Raw genomic sequence first — 23,973 nt, 5'->3', positions numbered from 1 at the left:
CCTGCTTCATTAATGTGAATTACTGACATGGGTAACTGGGCTTCTCTTGAAATGTAGCCAGAGACTGCAATTCGTGGCAGACGGTTGCTTCTTCAAATAGAAGGCAGGGAGTTAGTTACCCCTCTGGGATCTGCGCTGACTTCTGTCATGCTAAAGGACACAGCTCAGGGCCTTGGTGTGAGAATACAAAGCCCTTGGTATTCTAGGCCCTAAATATTTCAGTAACCACCTCTCACCCAGATCTGTCTACAGTAACTGAAAGGCCCGAGAGTTCACCGGGGCTGTTCCCCTACATACCCTGACCCGCCTCACCCCAGGGTTCCTCTTTGTCAAGGAACATGCCTTTTTGAAACGTATGTGACCTGAACTAGCCCAAACTTGATGGCTGCTGGGCAGGCTGCACAAGGGCTTGGGGGAAAGGTGGAGGGTATATTCTGGGGGGGTGGAGGGCACAGAGGGGACTGTCTTGCTGTTCTGATTTATTGCCTGCCTGATTTAATTCATTATTCGTCTACAATTTGGTTTTTTGGCTGCTGGGTGGGGATCATTTGTGCCTGCAAGACTAATTCATTGCTGGGGCTAGGGCTCCGAGAGCCATTTGCCTTGGCATTTCATAAAGTATTCTGTATTTTACATCAGGGTAATAATCAGTACTGCAGACACCAGTGGGTCCGAAGAGCTAAAGAGTCATCTCCTTTGCAGCATGAACAGGGCCTGCCCCAGCTCTGTTCAGTGTCAAATAATCATCTGAGAGAACCCCCGAAGTCTGGCTGGCTGCCTCCTGCCTTGGGCCTGGCTTTGCCCTCAGTTACAGGATCAGTCAGAACTGAGCTGGGGGTCAGAACCCCTCACACTAGGATCATGCCTGGGTGAATGGGGGATAAGAGGATGGGGAGGGACTGCTGGGGGGAAGGGAGGAGAGCATTCTGTGGGGTACCCGGAGGAGTTATGGGACGGGACCGGGGGGGATTATGGGGCAGGACCAGGGGGGGTTCTGTGGAGTACCCAAGGAGGGGCTATGGGGCGGGACCGGGGGGAATTCCGTGGGGTACCCGGAGGGGTTATGGGGCAGACTGGGGGTTCTGTGGGGTACCCGGGGAGGGGTTATGACAGGGGGTTCTCTGGGGTACCCGGAGGGGTTATGGGTGAGACTGGGGGGATTCTGTGGGGTACCCAGGGAGGGGTTCTGGGGCGGGACCAGGGGGCGTTCTGGGGGGCACCCGGAGGGGTTATGGGGTGGGACCGGGGAGGGTTCTGTGGGATACCCAGGAAGGGGTTATGGGGGGGGGAGTTCTGTGGGGTACCCGGAGGGGTTATGGGGCAGGACCGGGGGGTTCTGTGGGGTACCCAGGGAGGGGCTATGGGGCAGGACCGGAAGGGTTCTGGGGAGTACCCGGAGGGGTTATGGGGCGGGACTGGGGAGGGTTCTGTGGGATACCCAGGAAGGGGTTATGGGGGTGGGGGGGTTCTGTGGGGTACCCGGAGGGGTTATGGGGCAGGACCGGGGGGTTCTGTGGGGTACCCAGGGAGGGGCTATGGGGCGGGACCGGGCGGGTTCTGGGGGGTACCCGGAGGGGCTATGGGGCGGGACTAGAGGGATCTGTGGGTGGGTCGCGGCTCCCCGCAGGGAGGCGGGACGGGGGAACGTTCCTGCCCGGAACCTTGTTGTCGGGGTTGGCGGGCGCGGGGCCGCTGACGCCGGCGCGCGGAGCGGGGGCGCCGGAGGCCGGAGCCGGGGGACGAGGCGGCCGCTCGGGAACCGGCCCCGGGAGCGGGCGCGAGCGAGCGAGCGAGCGAGCGAGCGAGGCCGGGCGAGGCCGCCAGCGCCATGGCGGAGACGATCGTGAGTCGGGGCCGGGCGGGTGAGGCAGCAGGTCGGCCGGGGCCCCGAGACCCCAGCGGCTGGGGCGGGCCCCGGGGCAGCCGGGCGGGGCCCTTCCCCGGGAACCCCCCGCTCCGCGCCGGGCAGGGCCCCCGAACCGGCCCCGCGGCCCGCACCGAACCGGGGAGCGGGGAACCCCGCCGGGCCCGCACCAAATACCCCACCGGAAACAGCTGCCGACCCCGAGGCCCAAGGGCGGCAGCCCCCCGCTCTGGGCAAGGGGGCTGGAGTCAGCCCAGCTGCTGCTCCCCCGCGCAGGCGGCCGCGAGAGACCCTCACGCCTTCCCAAGGGGCGCAGAAAACCCCCCAGCGAGAGGGCGATCCCCCTCCCACCGGGGCGATTCCCGCCCCCCCCCCCAGCGAGAGGGCGATCCCCCTCCCACCGGGGCGATTCCCGCCCCCCCCCCCAGCGAGAGGGCGATCCCCCTCCCACCGGGGCGATTCCCGCCCCCCCCCCCCAGCGAGAGGGCGATCCCCCTCCCACCGGGGCGATTCCCGCCCCCCCCCCCAGCGAGAGGGCGATCCCCCTCCCACCGGGGCGATTTCCGCCCCCCCCCCCAGCGAGAGGGCGATCCCCCCCCCCCCCCGCGAGAGGGCGATCCCCCTCCCACCGGGGCGATTCCCGCCCCCCCCCCCCAGCGAGAGGGCGATCCCCCTCCCACCGGGGCGATTCCCGCCCCCCCCCCCCAGCGAGAGGGCGATCCCCCTCCCACCGGGGCGATTCCCGCCCCCCCCCCAGCGAGAGGGCGATCCCCCCCCCACCGGGGCGATCCCCCCCCCAGCGAGAGGGCGATCCCCCTCCCACCGGGGCGATTTCCGCCCCCCCCCCCAGCGAGAGGGCGATCCCCCCCCACCGGGGCGATTCCCCCCCCCCCCCCCCAGCAAGAGAGGGGGTCTCCAGAGCGGTCTTGGCGTTCATCGAATCACAGACTCTCAGGGCTTGGGGGGACCTCAGGAGCCATCTCGTCCCACCCCCTGCTCGCAGCAGGACCAGCCCCAGCTCAAGCATCCCAGCCGGGGCTTTGTCAAGCCGGAGTTCTCACCATCTTCCCGTTTTCCTCAAGCCTGGCTCTGGCAGACCCTAACGTTTTTCACCGTTAGGGCCCATTTGAAGGCTTCTCCGCGCCCCCCTCCGCCTCTCTCCCCCTCACCCCCCGGCTTTTAAGTTTTGGGCTGGGGATTGAGATGGAGACATTGGGGGGGGGGATTAAAGGGTTGGTTCCATTGGGCTGGGGGGGAAGGACCATATCCACTGGGAACATTAAAATACCTCTTCCCATGAAATGGCTTGCTTGTGTGCCTGGAGCGCTTGATAGGCTTATTAAAAATCAGACTAAATGTAACCTCCCTCTTTCCCCCACTAAATCTCCGTCCAGCATATACAACAGACATGTTATGTCATAGTCTGTATCTGCACTAGTGAGGGAAACTGCTATGGACAACCATGTGCAAAGGTTGTTCAAAGCACAGTTGTGATTCCAGTGTGGACAGTGCCTAAACCCTTGTGTACTCTGAACGTTTTCTTAAAACTCTCCCACCAGTACTGCAGCACCGGTTCTAGCCGTGTTGGGAGTACTCATGTTGGACCAGCTGCCAGCATGTTTACCACCCTGTTGTCTAATGCAGGTCTAGATGACATTGAGATGAAAATACTGGTGTCCAGGAGTGGCAGTGGGAGAATTCCCCAAGTCAGAGACCCCTTTGGATGGGGGCAGAACCAAGTTAAAACTCTGTTTGAAAGCCACCTTCTGGCTTTAGCCAAAATTTAGGCTAGAATGCTGTTCTTCAAATGCAGTTCGGCTTCATCCGCATGAGTTGATCATCCATGCTAGAAACTGGTTTAACTGGAACTGCATATAAACACAGTTCCTTTACTCTTTGTAAAGGTTTATCTCGATAGGCCTGTAATTTGCCAGTTGTTAGGCTGCTAAATCAATTGATCTCGTTTGTTGCATGCGGATGCCCAGTCTGTCCTTGTCCTCTAGTGTGTTCTTCCATGTTAGTTATCCTCTTGCCAATGGAGAGAGACCTGGGTATAGAAACTGACAAAACAAAAAAGGTATTGAAAACGGTTGGAAAAATTCTGGAACCTTGCAACAAAACAGGGTTTGTATTTAATTTTTTTTTCTAAAGCTGCCAGGCAAGCCCTGCTGTTGAAAACAGAGCGTATCCATTGACTTCCCAAATCACAAGCATCTACGCTACTCTTGTAGGCAAGACTTTGGCCAACAGTGACATCATCCAGGAAATAGATCCCATTAGGCCTCGTGTGTGTGTTCTTGGGGGCATCTTTAGTGAGGCAGCAACTGGCAGCTGTCTTCCTCTCAACATCTGGACGTTACAGATATTGCCTTCCTTTTAGCATTTTCTTGGCTCACCTGAGCAGCAGAAAACATCTTTTTTTTTTTTTAACTGAGTTATGTCAAAGTATTCCTTTTCTCCCCCCAACACTTCATGTTAGTTACTGTGACATTGATGCGGGAGATCTTGTTTGAAACACTGTCCTGAGCTGAACGCACCAAAGTAAGATACACAGCTGATTGGTCATATATTGCTATAGAAAAGGTTCGACTTAGGACCCGGTGGTTTAGCTCTATGCTGCCATTCTAGTGCCAGGGGGTTAAATATTGTCTGTTCTGATCTCTGGCTAGCTCCAGTGCCACCTGGGAATTGTGTGGAGACATCATCTTCTTAGCCAATGGCAGAGAGAATGCTTCAGGGTGTTCAACAGCCTGAGTCCCATTAGCCCATCAAATAGTCTCAGTAAGCCCCACAAGTGGAAGACACTTGAACATTTTAAAAGATCTATAGAGCCTTGTTTCAGCATTCTTAGGCTGATTAAATGTAAGTAGGGGGCTTTCCAAGCAGGAAATGCAGTGTGTGTTCAGGTTCCATGCGTGTTTGAAAAATCAAAGCAAGGTGGGGGTTATCCCATAGTCCTTTAGGTGCACCCTGAAATATAGTATTAATGAATCTGGCCCTCACCTGTGTTGTGCACACTTCTCTGGGGGAAGAGACAGTGCAGCAATTTGCACTCAAACAAGAGAGTAGTCTGTTACAAACATTTCCTGTTTCTAGCACGTTCCATGTATTCACACACAGAACAGTGGAGCGGTAATACATGAGAAAATAACTTTGAAGGAGGGCATTCTGGAGCACTCTGGCAGCCTCTTGCTGTCACATGTCAAGCTATGCCCGGCTGTCTTTCAGATTGGTGTTTGTAAGAGCAGCCTGGCTCGTCACTGCATATCCTCCTGCTGCTTTGTACTCTGGGCTTGCAGCAGCTCCGACGTGCTGGCAGAGCTTTAGTCACTTTCACACTCCTGAGAAGTGTAAGACATACTGACAGTTGTGCCACTGATCCACAGCCAAGCCTGCCTTTATGGGAACAATTGCCTTTGGCCCCTTTTCCCAAAAGCAGGTGGCTTTACTCATCTCTCCCATCCCAAATAGAGGCTTGCAATGGAAATTCTGTTAATGTTCCCCAGTAATGCCTTGTGCCCCAATGACTTAAAATTCTCTTATTCTCTTTATTGGAAATAGATGCCAACTGTCAGTAATGTGGTTGAAATGAAATAACACTGAAGATGACCCTTAATACTGCAGGTTAGCCAAGTTCCTCTGTAAAGGAACTTGGGGGATTGACTAAACTGCTCTGATAAAAGCTTTGAGTTATCCTCTAATAATGCTGCATGTTTTGCTTCATGTCTAAATGCAGAAGTTTCGTCAGAAAAATAAGCTCAGTGCCATCATTGACTTTTTAAATCTGTTTGTAAAAATGCCTTGTATTTCAGAGTAAAGTATCTAGCAAATAATGTGAAATTATTGGTTTTATGCTCTGGATATGGTAGGTAAACTTCCCCCCCATAATTCTGTAATTGCATCCTAAGAATGACTTCAGTAATGGGAAAAGGGTGTGGTCAGGATGAGAGGTTGTGATGATACTTGCTTTGTTTCATGTCTTCAAAAGTGGGGAATGTCTATTGCTCAGAAGCGAAACCAGGACAGGACATAGTATTGCTTTGTTGTGTGACCAAATATACCTTTTAATTCTCCACAGATAATCCGTGTCCAGTCGCCGGAGGGAGTGAAGCGCATCACGGCAGCAAAACGAGAAACAGTTGCAACATTTCTAAAAAAGGTATCCTGGCTTTCAGCATTTTATCACTTATCTGCCGGCTTCCCTGCTCTCTTCTGAGCATAGCTAGGATAGTGCTCTGGCTGCCCAGAATTTAGCCACTCTAGATGGCTGTGCTTTTGGGAACTACTTCGCTTACTGGGTGTATACACAGAGACTTTCTTTAATGACTGATATATGCTCAACCGAATCAGGGTAGCCTGATGGTGGTTGCATGGATCAGCATGCATTAGCCAGAACAATCTCTCCACATTTACACTGAAACTGGCTTTCTGTGTTAAACCCAGTTTTGAAACCCTCATCCCAATTTATGTGAACAAATTCAACCTCAGCTTTCTCAGGTGTGATTTTCTTTGTTGTTTTAAAATTCTGATAAAGCAGTGACTGAGACGGTGTTCGAGATATGGTTGCTTGAAAAATCAGTTACGCTTCACTGTTTGAAAACCGTTACTTTGGGTGATGAGACATGATTTGTTTTTAAAATGGGTTGGACTGTATATTTTTTGGTCTGTACATCTATACAGGAATTAATACGGGGAAATCCTGTAACATTTTATCAAAACTGCATTAATTTTACATGCTTTCACATTCCATTCCTCTTGTTGCTAACAGTGTGTGCAGAGGGAGTTAATCTGATTCCTTTTCCACCTTGATACTTCCAGTCATGTCACCAACATCAACCCTGGTTCAATGTCACCGAATGAATCAGAGACCTGAAAAGAAAGAACTACAATGTATACATACAAAATTACATTAAATACTATAAATAATGGGCTTGTGGGGGAGAAGAGATTGAGAATTAAATGGGAAGTGTATATAGAGAGTATTCAATATCTGCCACAAGTGATTGGCCTTTTTAGACATCATTTGAGTAGAAATTAACTGTTAGCTGTTTACTTTGCTCCTTGAGTACTGTTTCGTGTTTTCTGTTGCAGTGTTCTTTGAATGCCACAGGGGCTCTTCCAACATAGTTTTGGAGGTTAGGGAAAGATATTGAGCAATTTTGAGATCCTTATGTGGTCTTTTAGGAAGAGATTGCTGGGGGAACTAATTCCATAATTGGAAATGTGAGGAGCACACAGAGTTAATTTTATATTGGGTGTCAGGTGGTCATCTTTTGTTTGATACACAGATGGTTAGTGTCTCAAATTCATTGTTTTAGAGGGAGCAAGAATCTCAGATATTTTGCATTCCTCCTACAATCTTTTTTTTCCTCTCCATCTCCTGGGACATTGGGAGTAACATGGAATCTTTAAGCTCGGTGCTTTTCTGTTAGCAAGAGGAATATCTTGTTTTATTGTGTTCTTAATCCTTCCCTCCAAACTGCCTCGATTTCACTTTACCTTGCTAGGGAGGATGAACTAAGCATTCTGCGATTTGTGCTAAGGGAAGATACTCTTTTTTTTCTTTCTGATACAGGATTTATTCTAAGAGAGACATTACAGGCTGTAACACATCAGTGACTAGGCTTCTTGAATCTTAATGGGTTTAGGTTTAACTACTCAAATGCCAATATGTATAGAGAGTGTTTCATCTAACTAGACGGTTGTAATTTAAACCTCAGATTATAGCTTTTTCTGTTTATGATTAAATTTAATCTTTTACTTGACACCTTAAGAAAAGCTTGTATAGACTAAAGATGAAGGACAGGCAGAATTCTGTTAAAGGAGTACCTGCTTATTGGAAGAACGTTCAAACATATCTTGCTCAAAACACAAATCTCCTTTTCACTGTATTTGTCATAACTTTCTTTGTAGCATTTGCTAATTATTGAGGATATAGTTTATAAACCAGGGCTTTGCTCCTTCCTGGCCTGTGATCTCCTCTTAGTTGATCCTGCACAAATACTGTATTAATTTCAAAATGTTATGCCATAAGGCACTTAATAGTTCTGACACTCCATCTTTCAGAGCACATAATACCATATATCCCAGGCCAGGATACTCAACTAGATGGACCAGTGGTCTGATCTAGTATGGGAATTCCTCTGCTTCATGCAGCAAAAGCAGAATCAGTTGGCCACCTACGTTCAGGTTAGAACTTTAAACCTGGGAAAACCTGTAATTTTGTTCATAGTTGTAGAATTTGCTTCCTCCATAATATACGAGGTCTCTGACCTGAAGAGCTGATGGTTCACTTCAGGCAAGTAAAGTACACAAGTTAAAGGGACAATTTAGAAATCACATTCCTCTGAATAACTTACCTTCTTTTGCTAAAATTCACGCCTCAGTTCACTATAACTGAGAGGTTAGAGAAAACAAACTGTATTCTATCGTTTTCCATTTTACTTTGTGTGCTTGGCAGCATTTTGTGGATCGCGTGCTTGATTGTGTCCTGTGTGTAGTCCATTTACTCTGTCTGTGGGTTTGACAAAAGCAACGGGGGAGAAATATTTTTTATATATATAAAAAAAAAAAAATGAAGCTACAGAAATTGGCAGAGGGACTTAGGGGAGCAGGTACAGCACCTGAAGCTACTTCTAACTCAGCTTTTAAGTTGACTAGCTCTTAAAAGATCAGATGTATAAATGGGCAGAGATGCTATTGAACTGAAGTCAACATTGCAAGGTTAAGAGAAAGTGGGTTTTAATTGAGGCACTTAAAGGATGAAAGGGAAGCTGTCTGGTAGTCTGAAGGAAGAGGCTTTTGCAAGCATAAAGTCTAGCTTAAAGAAAGGCACATGGTCAACAGTGTAAAGAAATGAAAAAGAGAGCAGAAGAGAGTGAAGATTGTGTGGAAATTTGTGACTGAGAAATGAGAGCAGAGACATATGTAAGGCTCTTGAACAAGAAAGGAAGGAAGGAAAGGGGTTTGGGGTGGGTTGGGGCGAAGGTGACTTGGTGGGTGCAGTATTCTGCAGAAGCTGGCATGGGAGAGTGGAGATTTGGATAATAGTGACTGACACTTCCCCACCCCAAGTGAAGGTCACCTGGTTTTATAGCAAACACTCAGTGTTATGTATGTATTTTATTTACTTCCATCGTTGTCTTTATGACCTGCAGAGGTCCATATTTCTGTCAGCTCTTGTTTTCTTGTAAATTCCTTGTTAGGTTTTGTGTTTTTTAGCTCCCCAACAATCTTCTCTACACAATGGGAGGATGGGTTCAGTTAAAATACTGCTAGGCCTTTCCTATTTTCTCCCCCACAGTGAGGACACACATGTGAAGTGTTCTGTGTTGTCTCATTCATCTCTTATTTCTTAGGTTGCAAAAGAGTTTGGCTTCAGGAATAATGGCTTTTCTGTGTACGTCAATAGAAACAGGACTGGTGAGATCACAGCGTCACAGAACAAATCCCTCCATCTACTGAAAATCAAGTAAGTTCTTGACAGAGAATACCAGGGATGCAGAGAGAACGTTATACAGTAGAATGTGCCTTACCCCTTTTGGCAAACCTGTCTAATTCCTCCCTTCTGTGCCTATGTGGTAACTAATGGACAAAACTACAAGCTTCAGTATTCCCTGCAATTGTCCATTGTCACTGAGTCACGAGGTCAATGCTCTGGAACTACTCTGTATGAAGGCAGTCAGTACGCTGCGGGAGCCACCTCCTCTCTCTGAGCATACTGTCTCCAGGGCAAGAAGCCTACACAGCTTCGACCTTCCTGGGTCTGACCTCAGAGCATTCAGCATTCCCTTATCCACTGTGCTTCCCGTAGCAAGTCTGCCCGGGCGGGGCTCCTGGGGAAGCCAGAGGGCCCTGCACCCCAACTCTGCAATCAGACGTGACTCTCAGCCAGCCGGCAAAACAGAAGGTTTATTAGTAAACATGAATACAGCATAGAACAGAGCTTGCTATTACAGAAATCAGTGACTTTCAGCCAATTCCATCTTGGGGGGGTGTGGGGGGAAGGGAGCCCAGAGCCTGGCTCTGGTCCTCCCTGACTTCCAAGCCAGCCCAGAATGACTCGCTTCCAGCTGCCTGGCCCCTGCCCAGCCGGTCTCGCTTCCTGAGCCAAAAGTCACGTGGTTGCATCCCCCTCCTGAGTTTCAGGTTACAAAGAGGCGGCTATAGCATCATGCAGGCAATGGAGCAGCCTCCACAAAAGTCACACCCCCTTATTCTCACCACTTAGGAATTGGTGCAATACACAGGGAAACTGAGGCACACACCCCATTCATGCAAAACAGTAAGACTCACATAGGTTCTCCTACAATATAACAAGGGAAAATCCCCACTTCGTCACATCCGTGTCAGGTCTGTCACTAGTGACGAGGCAAATTGGATTGGTTGCAGTGTTGTGGAAACGTGGGCTACCAAAAGTTACTGTCTGGGGCAGCCCATGGTAGTCACCTAGCTTAGGGTTTTATAGTGCTGCCCACCACTGTAATAAGCCTGTACCAAACTCCTCTTTTGCTCCTCTATGGCCAAGAGGGAATTGCATAATTTTTTCCTCCTCCCTATCTTCTGCACTCCTCCACCCACACTGCATTGCTGCTGGAGTCCATTTCGAATGAGCCAGAGCTCCAGCCCTCCCTAGTCAGAGATTATTGGCAATGTTCTTTCAGCCCGCCCATCACCTTTTCTAGTGTGGGTGTTGGTGCAAAAGGAAGGGCACCAAACAAAGTTAACTCATTTGCGTTCCATAATAGTGCAAAAAACACCGTCGGAAGACACCTGACTACAAGTGTAGGCAACCTAGTTAGCCCTTTGCCCTGCTGAGGCTGTTGTTTCTCTCCTTTTAACCCCTTCCACTCTGTTCTCTTTATTTTTCTTTGGCACTGTTCTTGGTGAAAGCTGCCTCTTTATTTTGCTGGTGCTAGAGGCAGAATTCAGCACCAGTGTTTGAGGGCATCCTGCAAATGGGCAAAACAGCAGGCGCACTAGCTAGCAGGCTAATGAAATGGCTTTGGAAGGTAGTTGTTAGTGTTGTGCTAGGTCATTTATGCTACTCGTGTCTCCAGATTTCAGGTTCTGGTACCTGAGAAGCTGTGGTAGATGTGCATTAGCATTAGCGAAGGTACGTTTTATAGTTACATGCCAGTAAGGAAGCTTAGAAATTTCATCAGGTAACTCAGACAGAAGCCATAGGTTTCTCAGAGTGGATACAGTGAAAATTACGGTCAAATGAGTTATTGCTGAAAGAAAGGGAGGTGAAGATAATGTATCTTGAACTGTACTCTAACCTACAGAGCGGACGCTTTCCTAATGGCTCGTTTGCCCCACTGTGTATGTAGAAAGTTAGGCACGTTCCAAAGCAGTGCTTGTTTCTCTTTCTCCCCACATAGGCATGGTGATATGTTGTTCCTCTTCCCCTCGAGCCCTGCTGGCTCTTCCTCTGAGAACATGGACACCTCTATCTCCCAAGGGCTGTTGCGCCCCTTGGGGGTCCCTCACTTGGTGGAAGATGAGATCGACCAGTACCTAATCAAACAGGATGGGAAGATTTACAGGAATCGAGACCAGCAACTGTAAGTACTACTGTGCTTTCTAACTAGATTCTGTAGTGCTGACCTCATGCTTGGTGGTTGTTAACATTTACAATAATGTCCAGTAGGAAACTGATAACCAGTAAGTGTGTTAAACAAACGGCCTTCCTTCTAAACCATACACCGCTCATTGGCCCCCCCCCCCCCCTTTGGAAATACGCACAAGGAAAAATAGATTTTGCTGTTATCCTAGAAAGTTAAATCTGGGCTCTGGCAAGCCAAGGGTGCAAGCAGATTCCAAACCGTAAGGCTTTTGCCAAGAAGAACCTGCTGACAGCCACAACCTGTTTAAACCAAGGTGGCTCCAGCTGAAGTGCCTCTGATGATGATCTCTATTCCCAACCCCTTTACGGCTATCCAGATTAAAGTCAGCACCTTGACTTCTGTTTAGAAATGTACTGGTAGTTAGTGCAGAGTGCGGAACAATTCTGGAATATGCTCCCAGTGTGACACCTGCCTAATAAGCAGCGGGCTGCGTTCTGAAGTAGCTTCTGTTTCCATATGGTTTGTGTGTATTTCCTATAGTGTGTGTTACATTAATCCAGGCTTGAGGTGACAGGCATAGATAAACTGTGGCATAGTCTGGATCCCACATGAAAGCCACAAATGGAAAAAATCCCTTTTAGCCAAGGCTGCTACCTAGGCATCCAGGAATAACAGAGGATCTTGGTTGCAATGGTTCATGCACGCCTTTGGTCAGGTGCTCTGGTTGTTCCCCCAGCCCACTAATGTTCCCCCTCATGCTCAGATTAAGCCACCACAGCTATCCCTTGTTACAAGATACCCGTGTGCTTGAGGGGGGGGCTTGTACTTGCTGGGAACCTTTGTCATCTCAGGTCCAGCAGTCTTTATAAAGGCAAAATGACAAGAGTCAAAGGAGTGTGTGGAAGTGTTGTTTACCGGCTAGCCCAGGGGACTGGGAGTCAGGACTCCTGGGCACGATGCCTAGCTCCCTTCCTGGTCACTGCAATAATTTCTTGTGCCCTCTGTTTACCCTTCTATAAAATGAGGATATCTGCTTAGCTCACGGGAAAGTTGAGACATAGTGTTTATAAAGTGTGTTTAGATAATCCTAGCCCTTATATATAGTGCTTATCAGTAGATCTCAAAGTGCTTTACAAAGGAGGTACCTTTATCCCCATTTTACAGATGGGGAAACAGAGGCATGTGGCGGGAAGTGACTTGCTCAAGGTCACTCAGCAAGCCAGTGTCAGACCTGGGAATAAAACCCATGTTTCCTGAGTCCCAGTCCAATGCTTTGTCTGCTAGGCCATACTGCCTCCTGGTTTTGACTGAGAGGCGCTCTGGATGAGCAATGTAGCATTTGTTCCCATAAAAACAAACATTCAGGTATTTTAATAATGCCTTAAATGTAAACACACCTTAACAAAATGTTCTCAGGCCGGGTGGTCACACAGCATTAATTGGGGGAAAGATATGGCAATAATTGCCAACACTAATTACTATTTTCACTTACCCTCAGACTTGGGACTAGATCCCCCTTTGTGAAGTAACTTCTCAGAGATGTTGAGCAAAGATTTAAAGATGAGCAGGACTTTTTTAACCTGAATGCCCCACCCGGCCCTGTTATGTTGTCTTCCCATATGGTTTGATCTTTAGTGCTGCAGCAGAAGGGAAGATCAGAAAGGCGTAGCCTTTAAATGGAAAATATTGTCTAACCTTTTCGAGCGAATGATAAATGAGGGAAATGGCACATTAATCTTCAAACAAGAAAGGCAAACCTCTTCACTTCTTGGTTTAAAAAAACCCCAAACCAAAACCTGGGTTTAATGTGACCACATTTTTCAAGAGAAGAAAGGTATTCTTAGCAGGGAGTCAAAGCACAATGACAGATATTTATGATGATAAAAAATGTATGTCCAGGGTTGTGCCTGTGTTTGTGGCTGCGTATCAATCTAAACTTGATGGGAGGCTGGCATTCTGCTGAGTGCATTAGCAGCCTGTAGTGGCCCTTTAACGTGGGAGATAATGTTCATACAACCTTATTAAAAGCAGTGCTGCACTGGCTCCCATCCATATCCTCCTAGTGAGAGCCAACAGCCATGTTCCTCTGCTGGGGTGTGCTCTTAAGAACCAGTACTGACCAGTTCTTAATGCCCTGGCAGAGCTCCTGTGGGTTCTAAGGAGATCACCTCAAAAGGGGATTTTTTCCTTGTCTTAACTCTGGCCCAACAGGATTTTATCAGTTAGATAAGGGCATATTTCACTGTGTTCCAAGAGCATCCTTATGCAACTGATAAAGGATGAGTGTGTTGGTCCTCATTTCTTTAAAGTAATGCAGTCTCCCCCTTCCTCTCCCCCCCAAACACCCTAAAGCATTGCGTATCTGAGTTGAAACACTGCCCTGAATCGGAGTTCTACAAATTCAAGGATTATAATCTGAAGCCTGTGCATAGAGCTGTTTAACTAGTGGAACAGGTGTGTTAAGAATGTCCGATTGTGACCTCAGACTTGTAGGTTAAATCCAAGATCTTGCTCCCAATGTATGTGAAATTATTTTTGATTCCCTTCTCTCCCCCGTGTTCTATCTCACAATGTACCGGTAGATGCTCATGGCCCAAATGGTTATCCAAACATTCCAAATCTCTACACTATACAAAGAGTGTAAAGTCTGGCATGGAGTATCTTTCCCATTATTAAATGTGACCTTTTGTTTCTCTTCACACAGATGTCGACATGGCCCTTTGGGTAAATGTGTGCATTGCGTACCACTAGAGGTAAGGAGTCAAACTACACACTTTAACCATCACTTATTTATGTTACGTTCTGAAGTTAAACTTCTTTCTCTAAACTCTCTGTACCTGCTTAAACACTTTTTGAAGCTTTGTAATGGTAGCAATTCTGAGAGGCAGACTCCTTATGTGTTACCTAAGGCCTCCTGTTCACACCAACAATAGCTAAAAACAAAGTTCGTCCTTTGGCTATAATGCTGACCTAGGATTTATCATGATTCATAGGATCATAGAATATCAGGCTTGGAAGGGACCTCAGGAGGTCATCTAGTCCATCCCCCTGCTCTAAGCAGGACCAATCCTGAATTTTTGCCCCAGATCCCTGAATGGCCCTGAAAGGATTGAACTCACAACCCTGGGTTTAGCTGGCCAATGCTCAAACCACTGAGCTATCCCTCCTCCCCCCCAAGGCATTTGTTTTTCTGCGGTAATGAATTTATCAGAAAATACTTTTAAAAGCCCAGGCAAACTTTTGTGTGAGAGGTTTTATCTTCTCTCTTCACTTTCACTCTGGATCTCTGTGCCTCTCCTTGCATTCATTTCACTCTCCTTTCCCCTCCCCCATACGGATCTCAGTGCTTCTCCTCAGATTTCTACTGCACCCTATTTAGATTGAAAACAACCATAATGACAACAGATACTCTCAACTGTTTCCCTGGTGCATGCAGAAATGGTTCCCCCCAAAAGCCTACCCAAGTGAGTGTGGTCTCCTCTACCCCATGAGTTCCGAACATTTTTTATTAGGTTGTTTGATCAGCTGGTCTTTTTATTTGTCATTATTTTAAAAGCCTTGAGCCTTTGAGGCTAGCTGTGATTTGTGGAGAAAATTTGTGTTTTGAGCAAGTATGAAGCAATATTAAAAATAGTGTGAAGTCCCAGTGGTCCTGTCACATGAAACAGGAACTGCCATGAAAAAAAGCCCAGAGTTTCTTGATTGTTTCCACGCCGGGAGCCAGTGGAAAGTTGAATCTAGAACACCCATTTGTTCAGTGATCAATGTATTATCAGACAGGTGTCTGACCTGGCTCTCCTTTGTGTGGGTTTTTTGGCAGCCTTTTGATGAAGATTATTTAAACCATCTGGAACCTCCTGTGAAGCATATGTCATTCCATGCCTACATCAGGAAGCTGACCGGAGGAGCAGACAAGTAAGAAACTCACTGCAATTAAGGGAACCTTGTAGCTACAACAAAGTACACAAACCTTGCATGAGTGTTGTTGGTAATAGCTATTATATGGTAACCCTGGGGAATATGAATCCTAAGAAGTAGCTTCACTTTAAACTGTGGCAAGGTAATTGCTTACAAGCAGCATTGCTGAAGTTGGGAGGAAGATCAGGTAGAAGGAAGAAAGGGCACAGTATGATCAAGAAGCCAGGAGTCGACCTTAGGGCGGGATGGACAGTGCTTTGGTGGATCAGAAGAGCTTTTAGACAAAATCCACTTCTACTTTTCAGTTAAGTACTAAGATTTGTAGAAAATCAAAGCTCAGATTCCCTTGGGGCCTAGTTCCCCTCTGCCACGGACTCCCTGTGTGACTTTAGGAAAGATTCTTTGCCTCAGTTCTCTGTCTGCAAAATGCGGGTGACAGCACTTCCCTCCCTCACAGTGGGTTGTGAAGATAAACTCGTTACTAGTTTGGGTACCTAGATAACCGTCGTTATGAGGCCCAGGTACGTACCTTAGGCGGAGGAGGTGCCGAACATGCTATGTACTTCTCTCACTCAAATAACCACTGGATGTCAGATGCAAACCTATGGCTGCAAAGCAAGGCCACAAACTGACGTGATCAGCAGCATTCTGTGCAGGACAGGTCTCTTTCCCTGGAGCTAAGGGCTGAGAACCGATCAGTATTATAGCATGCCTTTCCTTTAAAGAGGAAACAAGTGGAACCTTCCCCTCATACTGTGGGGAGGTTGTCTTGCTGAAATGAAACTTTCAAGCCTGGATTCATTCATTTTAAGAGAACTCCAGCTTGCACAAAATTTTGTGCACATAAAAGGAAACTAATTTTGGTCGTGCAGTGTAACACGTTCCTTGCCACGTGCAATATAAACTGTTTAAACTACAGCCAAATGACTTTTATCTGCATTTCTGACACTTTTGCTGGAGACACCAGTTTACTGGAAAGTTGTCCAGTAGTTAGAGCAGAAGGACTAGGACTCCAGACTTCCATTGCTAGCTCTGCCACTGAATTTACTGTGTGACTTTGGACAAGTTGCAGTATCCTATAGAGGTGCAAAGTATTGGCGCACAATGTCTGTTCTGTGCCTTGCTGCTTGACTTGCTAGATTCTTTCTAGGAGGCAGAAGGTATTCTAATATGCTAAAGAAAACCCACCTTTCTTCTGATCTTATTCAGGGGGAAGTTCGTTGCACTGGAAAACATCAGCTGCAAGATTAAATCTGGATGTGAGGGGCATCCTCCCTGGCCAGAAGGCATTTGCACCAAGTGTCAGCCAAGTGCTATCACTCTCAACAGACAGGTGAGTCTTGGCATTGACTGTGCTGAGGTCTCTTTGTTCTCTACACAGAGAAGCTGTTATTTACCTTTTTTATTTCTGAACGGGAGAAAACATCCAGGAGAACAACCATCTTGGTGTTTGGGAGCCTTTGCATATTGTCAGTTGCTAGGGAAATGGCTGGTTAATGTCTTTCGCTGCTGCAGAGAGAGACTCTGAAATGTGCTGGGTTCAGTAATTTCCCCATAGTGCAGAGGAGATCTGCATGGACCTGAACTGGGATGGTGCTTCTCAACTCTTCGCCCACATGGGACCCGAAAAACCACTTGCAACTTCCTGTTGCAACCCATTGAAATTCCATCATGTTTTGCAGTCAGAAAGGATTGTGGGATTATTGGCCTAGCAAGAAGCCAGAACTGATTTTGGGTGCTGGGTATTCTGAGTGCTTTCCCCTCACCCTGCCTGCACTGTGTTCTGCTCTGGTGGGCAGGGATGTGTGGTGCTGCAGCAGGAGCTTGGAGCAGGGAGGGATAGAGCAGTCGTGGGAAGGAGGAGTCAGGGAGCAAGCTAGCATCCCCTTCCCTCCCCTTGCTCCAGTAGGATTCTGACTCTTTTTCCTTAATTGTTGGGGGACACCCCAGGCAGGTCTAGAGAGACATGACTGGACTGGAAGCAGGCAAACTAGTTGATTATATTGGTCTGGAATCAGGGCGTTGGCCTAAAGCACTCTTGCTTTCTATCTAACAGAAATACAGGCACGTTGACAACATAATGTTTGAGAACCACACGCTTGCCGATCGCTTCCTTGACTTCTGGAGAAAGACAGGGAACCAGCATTTTGGGTACTTATACGGACGATATACAGAGCACAAGGACATCCCTCTGGGTATCAGGGCTGAGGTAGCTGCCATCTATGAACCTCCACAGGTAAAAATAACTCAGCAGAAGAATGTCGTAGCTTTATTTCTGAAAGATGGCAATCAGGGACCGGGGAACCCACTTTGTTCAGGACATCACGTGATGTTTCCTGCAGTAGATCCTAAAGGGAAACTATCAAGATAAATATCATATATTGTGAGTAAATGTCTGTGTTAATAGTGACATCTTAGATTATTACCACTGAAATTACCACTCAGATTTGCTTTTAGCTGTTTGTGTTATATAATTTTTAGCTGCCCAAGCACAGGGAAGTGCAAAAGGAAACAAAGTGCAAGTGACTTCCTTAGAATGGGTTTGGCTTTCAAGTTCTCTGTGGAATTGTTTGGGTTGCAAAGGCTTCAGTGGGAAATGTTTGTTTCAAAACATGCTCATAGAAATATTTCTGTTGCCCTCAAATGTTGTAAAAAGTCTACAAAACCAACGTTTTGGGTCAATATTGCATTGTTTCTCTTTATTAGATAAGAATCGGCCATATAGAAATCTACTGTAGCAATGTGGGGGTGGATAGGTCTGTTTGGAGCAGAGTACCTCAAGTTTTAACTTTACACTGTCTTGGTAGCCTGCATTTTAGACGAGAGTAAATTAGGGTTTGATTTTACCTGACACTGGCTCTCTTTCTGCCGTTATTGTTTCAAACTCTGTCAAGTTTGATGATGAGCCGGCCAGCACCTTGGTGCAGACTGGTCTGGTGCACTACCTTGACCGCCACTTTCATATTTTAACTTCTACTGTGGTGTTTTGCATCTTTTGGTTGTAAAAGTAAAAGTTGTAAAAGTCACTAGGTGGCGCTAGTCACTGCCTGAGAACCCTTCCAGCCTTATCTTTAAAGGGTTGGACCTCAGCCTGTTTTAGTGAAACCAAATACATAAAATAGATTTTAATATAACTGAATCAGACCTTAACAAGCTGAAGCTGTGTACATTGAATGATGTAATTGACAATGTCTAGCGCTATAGAGAGACAAGTGGGGAAGGGAATATCTTTTATTGGACTAACTTCTGTTGGTGAGAGACAAGCCTTCGAGCTACACAGAGCTCTTCCCCAGGTCTGAGTAGCTCAAAAGCTTGTCTCTCACCAACAGAAGCTGGTCCAGTAAAAGATATTCCCTCCCCCACCTTGTCTCTCTCGTATCCTGGGACCAGCACGCCTACAACAACACTGTATAGTAGTGTCAAGTATGAATAGTACCTCAGGAGAGCAGTGTGCAAGGGCATTCAAAAATCTTAGGCTGTGATTTTTAAGTGCCTGACTTCCCACTGATTTAGAATGGAACTGAGCAGCCAGATCTTAGCCTTTGTCTACACTACCACTTTTGTCGGTCAAACTTTTGTCGGTCAAGGTTGTGAAAAAACACACCCCCCCCCCCCCCGACCGACATAGGTTTCACTGGCAAAAACATAGCCACCGCTGCTCATTGGGAGTGGTTTAGTTATGCTGTCAGGAGCGCTTTCTCCTGCCGGCAAAGAGCAGCTACACAGGAGACCTTACAGTGGCGCAGCTGTGCCTCTGTAAGGTCCGTAGTGTAGACGTAGCCTGAGTCTCTCTAGCAATGTTAAGACTAGCAAAGGGTATTGGAGGTATCTCCTTGTATAGTTGCTCACTGAAGGGCTGCATTATACACAAGGCTTCATCATGTAACATGGCATCTGCAAGTAAGGGTACAAAAAAATGAAGCTGGAGTGGTATTTAACTTCTCTTTTTAAGGACTAAAAAGCCCGCTAGGGTTATAATGAAAAGCAGCAGGTGTCATATTTCTGTCAAGCCACAAGTGCCTTCAAGTCATGTTTAAAAATCTCCTTGAAATCCACACAATCGAGGAAGCTGAGTGTTAAAACTTTGGCATCTGCGTCAGTTTCAATATTGCAACATAGAAAGAGAGAGAGAGCCTGCCATGCCTAGAAAGAGAGAGAGAGCCTGCCATGCCCAAAGACAGATTTTTAGATCAAGGTTGACTTTTCACGTCCCGTCTATTGTGAATTCAAATTGTATGTGTTTAGTGTGTGATAGGCATAGTATGTATATGTACACACCCTACTGAGGGAGGTATGGAGCATGAATTTCATTAATCCTGATTTTGTCATTGGATTCACTAGGAGTAAAGTCACAGTCAGTACTGAAAGTATCATTCAGCTCTTTGAGAAGTGATTACTGCATGCGCATGTGAATAGCCTTTCAAGCCTTTAACAACTCTGCTGGTTTTAGTAAATGCCAGCACAGCCAAGCCCAGCTTGTTGGCACAGTGTCATTATAAGCCCTTTATATGTTTTAGGGACACACAAAAGCATTGGAAGCCAGTACAGCTTGTAGTGTCTTTTCCAGCACCACAATGGTGTGTAAGGTAAAAGCGAGGAAGCTTCCTCCACTGTCCTGGAGAGAGAAAATTCTGCTCTTCTGTCTGGCAGAGCATCTCAGCCCCGCTCCTCCCCAGCCCAAAACCCAACAACAAAAACTCCTGCCTTTGAAAGCACACCCAGATGGCTGAATCTTGTTTTCCAGAGCTGAGAGGAAAGCCTGAGTGTGCTCTTGGATTCACCAAGATCCTTCCTATGTGCTACTCTAACATTTGAACAAACACAACATGAGCCTAGACCTGCCAAGTCGAACAGGGATACAGAAAAATGGTCTCCTCTATGCCTTTCTCTAGAAGTGCTCCGAGACCATAGCGATGGGTTCAATGTGTAATTGTCTATATAGAGCCCCTTTGTTCTTGCTTTGCAGACTAAGCCTCAGGACTCCTGTGAGGTGGGTATAAACTGGCTTTCCCAGGGTCCTCACAAGTCAGTGGCAGAGCTGGGAATGGAACCCAGCAGCTGAGTTCCCAGCCCCCTGCCTCACCCACTAGACAATCTCTCTTGGAATGGTCAGAATGATAGGAACTGGTTTGCTCTGGATTTTGAATGTTCTGTTTTATGAGCCAGTTCTGTTGTTTGCTTACAGATTGGCACACAGAACAGCCTGGAGCTCCTAGAAGATCCGAAAGCCGAGGTTGTGGATGAGATTGCTGCAAAACTTGGCCTGAGAAAGGTGGGAAAATGTTCCTGGCTAACATGTGTCTGGGAGAAGGGGTTCTTGGGTCTCTCTCTGCAGCAGTGACTCCTCTCACATCGGTTCTCCCTGGCTTGATGGGGTTAAATTAAGGCTGGGCACATTTTGAAATCTAGCTTATGTTTACTTGGGGCCAATAGCTCTTATGCTTCCAGGTGTTAAAGTAAAATAAGAATTTTTCTCTGTGCATAAATACTGAGCAGTACAGCAGGGCTGTTCCGCTCAACTCAGCAGTCCTCTGTTTGAATGACATCAAAGGGATTAGAAGAGTATCAAAGGGATAAGAAGAGTAGTTGAAACCAAACTTCTCCTTGCTTTCCCCTTAGATGAACACATTCTGTAACATCTCTGGCAGGTGCTAATTTGGCATAGTTGTGGTTTGCGTTTTCTTGCGGGTTTTATTCTTTCTTTGAGATGTTGTGTGGAGTTTTTTTTGGTCAGAATTCCAGCTATCAAAACCACAGTGCCTGTCTCTCAGTATTCATTTGGGGCTATATGTGGCAAGAATTATCTTGTGTACAATTTAGATGTGGAGTTCAGCTCTTAGTCCTTTATGTCTCTTGTATCTGCAACCTGTCAGTGATTTAATCAAGACACATGGATTTCAGTGTCCTCTGTATGCAGATGACTTTCAGATCTATATTTAATTTTCCAGGCTGTCTGAGGGTATCACTCACAATGCCATGCTACCACTAAGTATTGAATGTTCTGAGATTTTCTGATGTTGAATATTTTCAAGCTGGAGGTCTTGCTCAGAGGCAGGAGTACTCACACGTCTGTGGTGAGCTCTCTTGCTCTCTCAAGATAAAATCTGTGTCTTACTGCCAGTGTCTGAAGCAAGGAATCTGTGGATGTTATTTGACTCCAGTTTTTTCTTTGTTCCTCACATTGGTTCTGTTAAAATTACCAGGGTTAAAAATTACTGTTACTGACTGTTGGCTGCAGATCTGTGGTGCATGCTTCATCTGTTTCATGGCCTCCCTGCGAGTAGCAGCATTTCTTAGTTGAACGGCTTGATATTGGAGAAGTGAGTTGCAAGGGAGGATTTGAATAAAGAGGATATCTGTAGTATATGTGCAGTGAAAAGATACGAATAAATTGCTTCTCTGAGCAGAGCAGGCTGGGATTGGGGCTACTTTAGAATTGAGTGGGAAATGTTAGCTTTATGTTAACGAGTGACTACTAGTGTCAGAAAATGAGATCACTGAGATATGGTGCCATCTGATATGGTGTCATCTGATATGGTGTCATCCGGGTGTTGCTGATGCTGTTTCATTCTGAATATTGCACAGCAAATGGCTTTTTGCTGTGGGGGAGGTGAAGGAAGGCCTGGAGCCTCCAGGTTTTTCCATGAAAAAATTCCCCAGCAAGACATAAAGAACTGCAAGTCCCCTCCGCTGGCTAGCTGACATTACAGATGTGTAAGTTGTGTTCAGATGAGCACGACGCATCTGGGAGAGTCATTTCCGTGGGGTGCTGCACAGCAGGCCCTCACAGGGAGGCTGGAGGAACATCTCGTACGAGTGAAAGAGACTGCGTTTTAAAAAAAAGGTGGGGGGGTTGTTTTGTTTCAATTCAAAGGTTGGCTGGATATTTACGGATCTGGTCTCTGAAGATACACGGAAGGGGACTGTTCGATACAGCAGAAACAAGGTGAGAAGCAAGAGCATCAGTAATTACTTTCTGTATTTATTGTTGTTTATAGAGCGTCATAAATGCAGGTTCCGCCCAGCAGAATCCTGCCCTGAAGAGCTGAAACGGATGACACAAGTCTAGCCAATGCAGTGTAGGGTGGGGTGTGTATGTTGGAATTACATTGTTTCATGGTGCACCTGGCTCTTCAGAGGCATTTGAAGGAGTAGCAGTGTGATCAGTGAATGCTGATTGGGAGCCCACCACAAGCATATGAAGCAGCACAAAGTCTCCTTCCCCCACTCCTGAGACAGAAAGATTAGTTAAGAGATACTTTGGCAGAGTGTAGGGAGCAGGAGCAGGTTCACGTAAGGGGTGAGAGTTTGGTGAGCAAATCAGAATTACATCTTCTGGAGACTGCATTGCTGACTAAACCTCAGAGTGCTTAAAGTGTAATATTTGCATGGTGCTTTTTATCTTCAAACTTCAACCTTCCTATCTCCTTGTGATGTGTCAATATTATCTCCATCTCCCAGATGGAGAAACTGAGGCACTGGGAGGGGAAATGATTTACAGGACAGAACCAGGATTAGGACTCTGGCCTAGTCCCCTGTATTCAGTCCTTTATGCCCTCTGTTTGTAGTATTCCAGGCACAGCTCTCACAGATGCTGTACTCAGAAGCATATTTTTAGCAGGGCACCCTCAGTGGCAGCCCAGTGAAATGGAGGTGGGGCACATCTCATCGCGCCGTCATCTTGCCGTGTTTTGGTTTTGTTTTTCCCTAGGACACGTATTTTTTAAGTGCAGAAGAGTGCATCACTGCTGGAAACTTTCAGAACCGGCATCCCAACATATGTCGCCTGTCTCCAGATGGTCACTTTGGATCCAAATTTGTCACTGTTATGGCTACAGGTATCAACTGGCACAGAGTTGCCCTTAAACCCTCGTTTCCTCTGGGATTCTCTCTTGTGGTCACCCCAAAGGAACATGCACTTCTTCCCCATCAAGCTACAGGCTGTCCTGACCACCTGAAATCTTTCAAACTGTCTCCCATCAGTCCTAGTAACAAGTTTTAGGTCATTCTCAAACCCATCAAGTACAATAGATTTCCCTTACTCCATGTTTCCCTAGGTCCCTTCAATGCTGTTAGGACCAATGGAGTGTACACCCCCACCCCCACGCTCTCTTACTTCACCTCCATAGAATTTTCAACCAGGAGTGAAAAGAATTAGCATTAACAACAAATACCATATGGTGAAAGGGTGATGGCCTGTTTGTTTCTTAAACGTTACAACCTCTCTTAAAAACGTGCTCTTGAGATTCCACAAAAAACAGCAGCCCGAGCCCCTGGCTAGGGGGTATGGACTTGTGGAACTCGAGACCCGATTCATAAAACAGATTTCGACCAATTGGATGCAATTGTGCTCGGGGAGGCACTTCTCTCTCAAGTGCCCTATCTCTTTTTTAGTTACTTTGAGGTAATAGAATTATAATACCTAGTGCTTGCATCACATGCCACATCTTCAGAGCATTCTGCACTCAGTAACCGTGCGTCTCTCCAGTGAGGTATAGAATGAGTATTGGCACATTAAGAACTGAGACCCAGAGATAGTGACTGGCCATGGGCTGCCAAGCCAGGACTTGAACTCAGGAGTTCTTTACTCCCTGTCCAGTACTCAGTCTGTTAGACCATGCT

At 46.8% G+C, this 23,973-nt stretch overlaps 1 protein-coding gene across 2 annotated transcripts in view; it reads left to right on the top strand.

Moving 5' to 3' along the window:
* The first annotated feature begins 1,731 nt into the window (after positions 1–1,731).
* The window catches only part of NPLOC4 (NPL4 homolog, ubiquitin recognition factor), a 42,914-nt gene continuing 20,672 nt past the window's right edge, over positions 1,732–23,973 (top strand). Inside the window, exons 1-11 of one of the 2 annotated variants that reach the window (XM_074972232.1) lie at positions 1,732–1,843; positions 5,943–6,023; positions 9,223–9,335; positions 11,248–11,430; positions 14,138–14,186; positions 15,254–15,348; positions 16,561–16,684; positions 17,408–17,587; positions 20,537–20,623; positions 22,226–22,297; positions 23,063–23,189. In XM_074972232.1, the coding sequence (XP_074828333.1) occupies positions 1,829–1,843; positions 5,943–6,023; positions 9,223–9,335; positions 11,248–11,430; positions 14,138–14,186; positions 15,254–15,348; positions 16,561–16,684; positions 17,408–17,587; positions 20,537–20,623; positions 22,226–22,297; positions 23,063–23,189 (1,126 nt within the window). In that variant the 5' untranslated portion in view covers positions 1,732–1,828. Of the gene's footprint in view, positions 1,844–5,942; positions 6,024–9,222; positions 9,336–11,247; positions 11,431–14,137; positions 14,187–15,253; positions 15,349–16,560; positions 16,685–17,407; positions 17,588–20,536; positions 20,624–22,225; positions 22,298–23,062; positions 23,190–23,973 lie in introns of those variants that run through there. The other variant, XM_074972233.1, reaches the window with a different exon arrangement.

This window comes from Natator depressus, chromosome 14 (assembly GCF_965152275.1).
Source record: "Natator depressus isolate rNatDep1 chromosome 14, rNatDep2.hap1, whole genome shotgun sequence".
Lineage (NCBI taxonomy): Eukaryota > Metazoa > Chordata > Testudines > Cheloniidae > Natator > Natator depressus.
The sequence above is the reverse complement of the archived record's forward strand: the minus strand, read 5'-3'. Positions and strand labels throughout refer to the sequence as shown.